Genomic DNA, 12,274 nt, shown 5'->3' with positions numbered 1-12,274 from the left:
TGCTCTTTCTATCCCATGTTCTGCAATATATTCATATTATGGCAAGCGATTGGTAGTATCTATTTGAAAGCGTAGCCAACAAGAACATAAAAATCGAGATTTAGCAGGAATATCTTTTGAACGTGACATTGGAGTCAGATGTGTGCTGATAGTACCACCACGTCAAGTTGCGGTCTTAACTTGTGAAGCTCAAAGCAGGAACTTTGCTGCAGCATGGCAGCTGCACACAGATGAACAGATGTGCATTTGAAAGCAGGAGGGAAAAAAAGCAGGCTGTTCATGAAAGATAAACATTTAAGAGTGTGAGAAAATTGCGTCGTTCATCTAGGAGGACATTTGCCAGTTCTTTCAAAGTTTTCATCATAGGGTTGCAGCTTTAGACAAACAGGAGAGCTTAACTCACCACCTCTCAGCCTAGTCCTGTGCCCATGACCTTCAATACTCAACTTTTAATCTTTTTAGAAAGATAGCATCCTATGTCACAGAGTATCTACTTTGTCCATGCTATAATATTGTTTCAAGACTGACTTAGAGGACTGAGTATTGGAACACTCTTATGCATTTTATTGGAAACTTTTCAGATCAGATCCTACCTAGCTTTCAAGATCTGAGAGTGCAGCTTTAAATAATAAGAAAAATCATTAATTATATGCATGTGTGTGTTTTTCCCTACAGTCTGCAAGTTTTTCAGTGTTCTTTTCAGTGTTAAAGTAAAAAATGTTAAGATATGGAGGAGGCAGAATTGTATACTATCTAGTTACATTGAGTTTAGTTGCTTGATGATGTTTAACTGTTTGCACCTCTCCAGGAACACCAGAAGAGTGCAGGTGAGCATCTGCTCAACCTGGAGCTTTAGGTGGGTACATGCTCTCCTCTGCTTTTACCAAACCTAGGTGAGCAAGGGTAAACACTTGTCACACAGAGAATCATTGGCCAAGCAGCGTGATGCCTAATGAGCCATCTCAAAGATTCAGCAGCTCTGGAAAGCAGGGTGACCATTTGCCTCCTGGAGTTTAAGGAAGTTTTAACCTGACTTCCAATTTAGGCAGCACTTGCATGGACTAGTACTGATCTACTTTGGTTAGGTTTTTTTGTGTCTTCTTTTTTAGGTATAAGCTCATTTTTTTCCAGACTTTGTCTTCCTTATTTTATAGTTCCTTGTTAAACGAGACCTCAAGCCTCATCAGGGCTTTTAGGCAACAGCAGAAGATGAATATTAATGATAAAAATAGTTAAATATGTTAGCCATGAAGTAAGATATTTCATGTTTTCAAATAAATCTAGTCAGAGGAGATAAAAGGATGAAAATATTAAATATACTAGATATGTCTAAAAACTTGACTTTTAAATTCCCTTTTTTCCTAGCTGATGAGCTTTTACTATGGAGATAATTGTCAATCTTTGAGTCAGCCTCAGTGCTTTTACCAAGTAATTAAAGGGAGGATTAGTAGCCCTAAAGTTAGGTGTCTAGTCCTCAGCAAGGATGATGGTTTTAAAGCGGTTACACTTAATAAAGTGGGAAAAGATGCAGGATTATGTGAACTTTTGACATAAGAATAGTGATTTTAAAGATACTAGCTTGGATATTTGTACATTACAGGCTACATAATTTAACTCTTTTTTTCCTAAACATTTTTGTTTTATTCTCATTTTGCCTCTTCTTAGCCTTTGTCACTGGTTCTCGTTCACTAGCCCTTTGATATTAAGTATCATCTCTATGGAGGTACACTGTGGTCATGTCAACAGCGTCTGATGGAAACGGAGGAACTGAATTCCTTTGGGCAATTTCTGTTTCCAAATGATTTTTTGGCAGGTTAGGTTTCTGCATCATCTAATGTTTTAAGTATTCTTATCAAAAAAACAGACACCAGGGTTGAATGCAGTATTCCAGTATGGGTGCTATCCATGTCGTTTTGCATCTGCAGCATAAATAACACTTCTCCCTTTTTTGTGTAACTAAAAATAAGTTCATTCTTTACGTCTTGATTGCTCCTTAAAAGCTCATGCTGGGTTGCTTTTCCACTAAGATTCCAGAGTTCTTCATGATCGTCTTTCTGTTATAAACCTCCCATTGGGGATATAATCTGCATTTCTTTTTCCTAGGCTTCTAGTTTTGACTCTGCAAAAAGTGATTTTGTTTGAACAGGCAAGCTTAATGCACAATTCCGACTGTTGTATCTAACTTCCATGCCTTCCATGTTACATGCTGTTGCATCATTCTCTGAATCATCCATAAAGTATATATTATCTATAATTAAAATATTATATAACATTGTATCATTATATAAAGATTATAGTCTATATTACACATTAAATATTACTTATTATTATACCATATATTCTATATGATGTGGTATATATGATTACATTATTAGATATTATTATAATACATATCATATATTATAAATTCTACCTAATCCCAAGTCAGGGATGAAAATATTTATTAATGATGTTGTTCTTACAACTGCTCATTAAACAAATCCACCAGAAACACACACATTTTGTAGTGATTCCAAATGGCAGTTCTTTCCTGAGCTCTGCAAGATGTTTCTTAATTCACTTACAAAACTTCGAAATCCTTGTAGGTTTCAGTAGATCTTTTCTAAGGGGCAGAAGCTTAAGAACAAGAAAAAGCAGTAAAAAAGATTGAATAAGAAAGGGTCATTTATATTCAAATTATTTTTCCTAAGTCAAAGAGAGTGAGAAGACATGAGAAGACAAGCTACAGCGGGCAGTTGCATACCAAAAAATTCAAGATGAGCTGGGAAACATACTCAGAGGAGTTCGAGGCTCAGAGGTTCTTCTGTGGAGTTCTCCTGCTCAGCAGAAAAAGAAGGCAGAAGTGATTGAGAGAACAGGATCTGAGGTAGTTTGCTCACTGAGAAGCATTCAGAGAAATAAACTGATGAGTTTACCCAAGTACCACTGCTAGCACAATGGGATCAACCAAGACTTCAGAAAACAGAACCAGTTAAGAAAGAAGGGACAAAATTTGACAGGACTAGGGTGTCCAACACTATTTCCATTGTTCAGAGAGAAGAAAATCAGGGAAAGCAGACATCAATGGATAAGTAATATTGCAGGTTGAAAATTAGGCATGAAGAAGAAAGCATATTACAGTTATTGAGAGCAGCAGTCAGGCAGCACAGTCAGGAAAAAAAAGACAGCATTTATCCCAGAGAAGAAACAAGTGAAGGTAGTACATTGTTGGTGCAGTTCTCCCCTCAGTAATTCATTTGTTCTCTACTTTTAAAACTAGTTTAAAAAAACTGAACAGCATTGAAGGCAAAGTGAAGGGGTTTTCGACATTAATAGTAATACAATTCTGTGAGAATTTAAATGCTTCCTTCAGCTTTCCTACCTAACTGAAACTTCTGACTGCTAGTACTCCAATAGCACGTGCTGTTTCAGGAAGCAAAACCAGGGGTATCTTCATAATTCTTCTGTGTTTACTAAAGATCCGAATGGCTTTTCTCAACGCTTAGGTTTTTAAAGAAGTGAAATTAATACACACATTAGTAACAAAACAGCTGTGGAACTCTGCAGGAATCCCATCAACAAGGAAGCAAGCAGGATGAGTAGAAAGAACCAGCTGGTTAATCAGAAGAGAAGGCAGCTTGTTGAAGAAGCTGTCATCCTTGAATCTTCAATTGGTGGGTCATTTTGTCCTCAGCAGGGACTCCTTGCATGAAGTGTAATTCTTACTCCCACTGCTCAATCAGTATGACAGCTTTGGTTCTAAATGCAGTGAAAGTCTTGGCTCTGATTTAAATTATTCCCTGATGGTTTATTTTAAAATATCAAATAAATGTAATAGCAATAAAATTTGGATGTAAAAGATATAATCAATTTTAAACTCTGGATGTGAAAACTTTATTCTTGTAACTGTTGAGATTATATACATTTGATCAATTTCCGCAGTTTCTAGCAATTGTTTTCAGGTTATTTGGTGGTGGTAGTTTTTTTCTGAATAATTGTCAAGTAGTGAGTTTCCTATTCAGAGCAATTCAAACTGTGAAATGTAGGATTTCAGCTGTTGTAGACCCACAGGTCTGTATGGTTGTTGTATAGTTTAATGCATATTCAAATGATATTTCTGCTTACTCTCTGGAATATTTTTATGAATCTCTTTGTTTCACAGGCTGGTACTGTGGAAAGTCTAAGAAAATGTTCTGTTCTTTTCATTCCTGTTTCCATAAACAGTTTACACAGGAAAAAAAAAAGTCTTTTTCCAGTTAATATGACTTATTTTTCCAGCTTATGATAGTTGCCTATTGGAGCCAATAGTATTTTACAAAACTGTGACCAAAATTGTCTTATTTTTAGGGTTTTAAAATTATTATTGGTTTTGTAATTCCCAAAGAAAGAAGTCAGGGTTGAAATTTTCAGTCAGATAGTGAAGGCATAAAAGAAAATTCTGAGCCCCATGTTCTTAACAGTTAATCTGAGGAAAACAGCAGTAAAGCAGTCATCTCCAACTCATGGCGGTCAGGTAACATGTTATCCTACAGGTCTTTTGCCATTGTTCAAATCATAAGGAAGAAGTTAAAACGAGGGCCAACAGGACGAGAGCCAAGCATCATTTACCTATATTGCTTTGAAGCTCAAGTGCATCAAGGAAGGTTGGGAGAACATTGTAACAAGTGGCTCTATGGAGCAAATGAACATGGAAGAAAAGGATATCAGTAATAGGGTGAAATAGCATTTGCATACAGTGGACAAACATAATCTGGAAAATTTTATCACTGGGGCACATACAATGGATGATAATGTTTTAATGGGAAAGATGGTTCCCTTGGAAATTGAGTGCAGATTTTCTGACTGAGGGAGAGGAAGGATAGCGACAGAAATAGAGAGGCAGTAAGGGAAGATCCCTGGATCACAAGGTAAGTTGCATTTCTTCTGCACTCCTGTTTCCTTGAAAATACAAGTTAGATCAAAATTTAACATCATTTGGTATTAGTGAAAAAGGCACTGGGGTTCTTAGGTGCCTTCTCCTTATGAAATCACCATGGGTTTCCTGTGTAGGCCGGCTCCCTGTGACATTCATATTAGATTTACATATAGAGTACAATGACAAAAATTATTTTAATAGAAAATGGGCTTTGGAATGTCACAGCCAGGTGAGAAGAGTGAAGGTAAGGCAGACATTGTTAGATCTGAATGGTGCTGGGAACTTAAGCATAAAAGAACTATGCCCAGAAATACTCGCAAAAAGGACTCCAGGCCTAAATCATTCATAGCCAGCAATCTTGCCGGCCTCTGGTGTCTAAGATACAGCATTTGAAATGTAGAAAATATTTAATGAGACAATAAATGTATTGTGAGAGTTGCAAGGCAGTACTGCTGAATAGCTCACAGTACTTACAAGCAGTTCAGGTACAATCTAGCATGGTAATTCAGGAAACTGGACTCCGTTGTACTTCTCTGAAATCATTTAAAGAAAATGCACAACTTCTCTTTACTCCCAGTATACATCTAAATAATGAGATAGCAAGGACTTGATATATACAGATTTTGGAGACTTGTAATAGAAATGTGTATGAATGCTTAATCTCATTTGTGTGGCTACAATAAATAGGGAAAAACCCTATTGTTGGTATGTCCTAAAACCAGGGAAATGTAAAGTGCAGAGAAATTGTGATTTGAAAACCCAGCCCTGTGTGCCTAGCATGCTTTTGGCTCTCATTCAGGAAGACTAGTATATAATATTGCTAAGTCTTTCTCTGTGGAAGAAAAAAGTATGGACAATTAAGAAAATCACTCTAGTTCATGGACTATTACAGAAATAAGTTACTTATACATATGGTATATCTCATTATATCTTCATGTGCTCTGAAAAAATGGTTGTTACATAGCAATGCACAAAAGGCCATGTATTATGCCTCTGCATGTCAGCATTTGATAAATTGCAACTGTGTATGGAAAGTAGGGGCCTCTGTAACTTGTTTCTCATAATACCTCAGTTAACTGGAAATGAAAAGTGTTTGGAAATAAGCATTTAAAATTCCTCAAATTTCTAACTTTATGTTTATTTGTAAACAGAAAATAGTCTTTTTATATTTAGTTATGGTAAGCTGTTTTACCCAAACTTAAATGTATCAATGTTTTAAAGTCATACATTAGACAATAAATTATTTGGAAAGTCAAGTAACCATTTCTATCACTTTTAAAGAAATAGTCTTTTTTTTTTTTTTTTGAGCAGTAACCAAAGTGAACCCTTATTCATGTACAATGCTGTGAGAAGGAACCTTGAAGTTTTTGTATTTCATTTATGTGATATATCTGGTGTTTCCTCCTCACTGATCTCTGTGAAAACTTCTGCCTGCATAAAATAGATTAAATGAAAACTTCCTTCCCGAGGGTTAACTTCAGTTCTTTCAAAGTCAAAGTGAGGACCATCCATCTTTAGCAATATAATTAATGATCTCTAAGGATGTTTACATAGTGGAGAAATCTAAGCTAGTTTTAAGCCACCTTCTTCACTTGCATACATCTGATGTATGGCCATGGCATCAGAGATCTGAGCAGAGTTTAATTTATCCTGCCTCTTATTCGACTTTTGGGGCTTGTCCTCCTGAGCTAACCAGTTGAAAGCCAACTCAACGGCAGTCTCTGCTGGCTCTGCAGTGCATTCACTATTCTTTTTTTAGGTAATAGAAATGATTGCTTAATTCTCTCATTTACCACTTAGGACAGATACTGAATTATCTGGAGAAATACAGGGTAGAATTAAAATCTTTGAACTATATTTTTGCATGTTTTGGACAGATATGATGGATTAATGAAAAAAATTGTGTATAAATCAGATAGACACAGTATATTTCAAAGTCTGTGCCTACTTTAAGAGGTAGTGCTTATGTGCGTGTCTTTCCATACAAAACCAAGAAATATTATGGCCAAATTCTGTATTTGTGTTTTTATCTCAGGAACTACAAGATCTGACCATATGTAAATTGTTGTGGGGTTAGTTGGGAAAAAGCTTAAGTGACTGATTAATATATGCAGCTCTTTATAAAATAAAATACTAGGCTGTATTTGCATGTGGATACTTTTCTGGTAAGTACTCATTTCAGTGAATTAATAAACATGAAACTTCAAGAGGCAACTTATATTAAACATTAGTCTTTTAGGTTATTCATTTACTCAGATTTACGGTTAAAATATTCCTGTCAGAAGGAAAGTACCATTTATCTAATCCAGTTTCCTATGAAAATACACTTAGGTGATTTTGGGAGTCTTCAATTACCTAATTGTATAAGAGAATAATTTATATCTCACAGTCAGTAACTTGTGATGCTGATTATTACTCAATTTTCAGTGAAAGATCAGACATTCTACCTGAGGCACTACATACCTTGAAATATCTATGTATATTTTACTAAGAGTGTTAAATGAATAGTGACCTGTGAAATAAAGATCAATATGCTGTGACTTAGTATTTTCATAATCACAAGGATGAATATATCATTTGCTTCAGCTAGATGAAAATTTAACACTCCAAGGCCATTCTTGCTTTCAGATTACTTTTGGTAGGGTACCAAAAATCCATAACATTTAAATAAATGTAGTGTTTCTTCAGATTACAACAGCTAACTACTTACCAGTTTATTTGTCATTTATTTATCACCCAATGTATTTTGCTAGTCTCTGTGGAAAGGTTGTTCAGAAAGTGATTCTTAATTCAAAGAGTCATTTAGTGGCTTTCAGGGTGTTGAACAAACACCATGTAAAGCCAAGGTCCATTTTTCAAGAGCAGCTTCCAAACAGGCACACGTAATGAATATAAACATTAAAGATGTGATTTATGCCCGCAACTCAGATCTTTTGAGTGAAATCCTTGCCTCCTGAAAATTAATGGCAAAATTCCCATTAACTTCAGTTTAGCCAGATCATCAGCACTAACTTCTAAAACACTCATGAAGTGATCTTCGAGAATTAAATTCTGAGAATACATCATCATAATAATAAAAATTAGATTTTGCTATTTGATTATTAAACATTCTCTCAGGTATTTAAATCTGTACATTTTCTTCGAATGAACTAATTTACTTGCAAATAGCACAGGTTATAATAATAATAATAATAATTACTGTGATTAAATAGGCTTTTTGTTAAAAAACACTTCAATGGCTGATCTTTAAAAGCAGATCCCTTTTATGTACCCTTTGATACATATAGTCACTGAGAAGGGTACTTAAGTTACAAGGAATATCAAATGACTTCCAGGTTCAAAACAAATATGAGGCGGTACTTAATCATAGAGCAGGTGTTCAAGCCATGGGCTTCACATCAGTTCAAAAAGCTGTTAGACAAATCCATGCACTAGATATACAGCACAAATAATTACATGCAGACATACATGTGTGGTTTAGGAAACTCCTGAATGTACAGAGAATATACCAAGGAAGGGTAAAACCAAGGAAGTATCATTTCTCATATCCCTGGGAAGTTACCTCAATAGCTCATCAACCTCATTTAAAAAACCCCACCTTATTTAAGTTATAAATTTTTCTAACTTTGGCTTCAACTTGTGCCTGTCATCATGTCTTTCCTTGTAAGCTTAAAAAGATATTTACTATCCAAAATATTTTCCCTAGAGAGATACTTATGGTCTTGATTTGATTGGATCAGTTCTCCAATCTTTTTTTGAATAGAGTATTTTAATGTCTCGTTATAATGCGTGTTTTCCAGAACTCAGTTATTTTCTCAATTCTTTTAAGTTCCTCAGTATCCTTTTTGAAGTGTGGGCACCAGTAAGTAGAGAGAGTATTTCCTTCATAGTTTTCCTAACACTGTATTCTGAAATAAAAACAGTCCTGTATTTGTTTTAGATATTATCCTGCATATACATTCAAGGATCATATTCACCCTCTTATATAAAGCATTGCAGTAGGAGATAATCTTCCTTTGATTACTTTCTATGACTCCTCAGTCCTTTTCAGTCACTGCTTTCCAGGACAGCATCTCCATTTTGTAATTATGACCTGCATTCATCCTTCACTGATGAATAAGTTTGCATTTCTTTGTATTATAACGTGGTATTTGAAAGGATCCCTTTTACCAAGAAACTGACTGGTCCATCCCCAGCTACCGTGGTGTCCCTGAAGACTTGTTTAGGGGTGATCATCATCTCAAACTTGTCCTTGCCTGAAAAGCAATACAATATCATCATGTTTTAGTCTTAATCTAGAGCCAGCAATGAGCTGAAGGAATTAATTTCATTTAAATATTTCCATAATGACAGGGTGTCATTTTATATGTTTATGGCCCTGCAAGGTTCATTATTGCACCATGAGGCTTGAACTTTGTCTGACCAAGTCTACTTCAGAAGAGGTTAATAGTTCATGGATAGCAAAGTTAAGCACTAGTACAGATTGTTTATTGCCTAGAGATAAGAGGAATCTTACCAAATGTTGTTAGAAGTTCCAAAGAGGTGGGAAGTTGGTAGTCTGAGGGATTCTTGAAAAAGATGAAGATTAATAATTTTTGTTGAAGGGGAGAATAACAACATTGCAAGCTACATAGTACTTATTCAGGGAAAGGGGAAGCACATATTCCAAATTGAGACTCTCTTCTGTGAAGATAAACTTATGATATAGGATTTTTTACAGAAGAAATCTTTCTTTAGTCCCCTGATTTGATAGTCACTGATGTCCTGAAAGCTGGATAATCTAGAGAAGCTGCTTGCAACTGAGGTAAGGACAGTTAGATGTAAGCAGTCTTCTGTTTTCTTTTATCAGTCTTTGTAACCTTTGTAACTGTATTTCTGTATTTGAAGCTGTTGTAAATAAATTATTTTCTTTTACCTTTACTAGGCTTTTTTCAAGAGTGTGTTTAGAATAAGTGTCAAACAGGACATCCTATCCCTTTGTGTAATGCTTTCTTTAAAACTGAATTACTGTACTACTTCTTCAGGGTATAGAATCTCTTTGAAATTTCCAGGGCATTCAAAGGATAATAAAATGTGTCTGTGCTAAACAATGTGGATTATTTTGGAATTTTCAATTTTGTTGATGTAGAAGATGCATCCCATTTTGCACACTGCAAGATGGTGGGAATACTACTATTGAACACTAATGGTGATGGCAAAGTTCGCAGCACTATAATTCTAGCGATCTTTGTGTTAGGCAGAACTAAGACAAATACTTTACAGAATATTATTTTGTCAGCCTAATTTATAACGGCATCAAATAATTTTGCGAAGTGTATTTGATAAAACTTAGCCCTGTGTGTTAGTGGTGTTAATTGAATTGACATCTTCTGTCAGCTTATATCGTGGAAATAATAGCTTTTAGTTTTCAGAGATTTTTTTTGACTATCGGACTATCCTCTTTAGCATATACTAACATACAAATTACCTTTTTTTCTTACAACCACAAGGAGTAGGTCTTCTGTTAACATAATCTGTGTTTCAAAATAAGCTGCTTGCATCGTGTGGAAGGTCACGAGGCAATTTGGGGAATTTTAAAGGTAAGTTTGCAGTATCTTAAGACCTAGAGGTCTTGGGTTGCATGTTGTGTTATGGAACTTTGAGGATCTCTGCCACAGGTGATTGAATTTGGGAAACTGGAGATGAGGTATAAGAACTAAATTTGTGCTAAAAGTGCTAAATTTGCACAAGTCATTTTGTAATTAACTTGTATCTCCTGTTGAATACACAATGATAATTGTTCTTTTTAAAAAGCTTTGAGATCCTCCTATGAGATGTACTACACAAAAAGCATTTTTTAGTTCATTAATTCTTTGTATGGAATTCAAGTGGTAGGACTCTTGAGCTCTTCAAAAACAATATTGGCGTTGTATATCTACAGCTAAGTATAATGTCTGTTTTACATAATGTCTTTTGGGTTTTATATACCAAATCTCTTTTCTCTTACAGAGAAGTCAATCAGAATTCTGATGGCCACATCAGCTTCAAAGAGTTTGAATCTGCAATGAAGTACGGACGAGATGAAATATCACCACTGTACTTTGCCTAAAGAATATTCTCTGGTGAAAAGACAAAGTGAAAACTTCAGATCTCAAGATATTTAAAAATCAATGAAACTTCATTTGTTTCAGCCAGCATTTTAAGAACTTTGACTGTAAGTGTAGCTCTGAAGAACAGCCTTTGAAGCTTTACTGTTGACAAGTTGGGTGTATTAATTTACATGTGTATGTGTGTGTAGAATACTTAAAATATTTGAAATCTCAATTGATTCCCAATCACCCTAGTTAGGAACTATAACTCTGTACTTTTTGCTTTTTTACTTAACAGATGAAAAAGGAGCAACTCTGATTTCCAGTTACTGTGAAATCTATTTGTTCATTTTTTCAACAGCCCTTTGTTGACAGACCAAAATATCTCACATTTATAGAAACTGATTAAATTTATGGCAGATAATGCCTGGGTTTTTTTAAATCACTAGTGTATTTGTCTTTCCTTTATTGTTTCACTTTCATATATTGTTCTTTTTTATATATATTACACATTATTTTTAATTTAGCATTTATTGCTTAATTGGCTACGTGATTTAATTCTGAACAATTAGCAAGAACTGTGTGTGTAAGGAAGTAAAGTAAGCATAATACTTAGCTTTTTTTTTTTTTAAACAATTTTTTAAATGGAGATGCGAATAAATCTTTAAAAAGTACATCATGGACCTCAGTGTCACAGGCTGAAAATAATGTGTATTCAAACCTTCAGCTGACTTTTAGGGAAGAATTTGTATATATATATACTTTAGCAAGATCAGAGAATTTCCCAGGAGTTGAGAGGAAGCATAAGGTAGAATCTGTCATTGTCTACAAAGCTATCTTCCCTTCTCTCCCCTCTCTTGTCCAGTAACTGGGAGATGTTCTTGCCTGCTGTAACTTTATATATATCCATCCAAGCTGTGCTGTAGTGAGATAAATCTTTCTTATTCAATTTATTTTATCTGTGATCACTTACTTCCTACTGCCTTTGTGTGTTCGTATTAATAGTTACCAATAATAGAGATTTCATTACGGGCACTGTCTCTGATCATATGGTCCACTCTATTGCTTCATTTCTGTTTACCTGCCAGTTATTAAATTGCTTGGATTAGAGATTTCTTTTGAAACTGTCCAGAAACAATTCCCTCCTCAAGTGAGCTTACAGACTGTAGCATGCACTAAATACTGCTGTAAATAATTAACAAATAACAAATAATAATGATCAGTAAGAGGAAGAAAGTATCAATTCTCCTCTTGAGTGTCTCCAATTTCTTTCAAATTTTAGTGAGGCATTCCAGAGTACCATTTACAGGTG

At 34.9% G+C, this 12,274-nt stretch overlaps 1 protein-coding gene across 1 annotated transcript in view; it reads left to right on the top strand.

Moving 5' to 3' along the window:
• EFCAB11 (EF-hand calcium binding domain 11) overlaps nt 1–12,038 on the top strand; it is a 64,208-nt gene extending 52,170 nt beyond the window's left edge. Inside the window, exon 6 of the mRNA XM_054826605.1 lies at nt 10,883–12,038. Within this exon, the coding sequence (XP_054682580.1) occupies nt 10,883–10,982 (100 nt within the window). The 3' untranslated portion in view covers nt 10,983–12,038. The remainder of the gene's footprint in view (nt 1–10,882) is intronic.
• Nucleotides 12,039–12,274: the final 236 nt, after the last annotated feature.

Source organism: Grus americana, chromosome 5 (genome assembly GCF_028858705.1).
Source record: "Grus americana isolate bGruAme1 chromosome 5, bGruAme1.mat, whole genome shotgun sequence".
Classification (NCBI taxonomy): domain Eukaryota; kingdom Metazoa; phylum Chordata; class Aves; order Gruiformes; family Gruidae; genus Grus; species Grus americana.
This window is presented reverse-complemented; position numbering and strand designations above follow the sequence as displayed.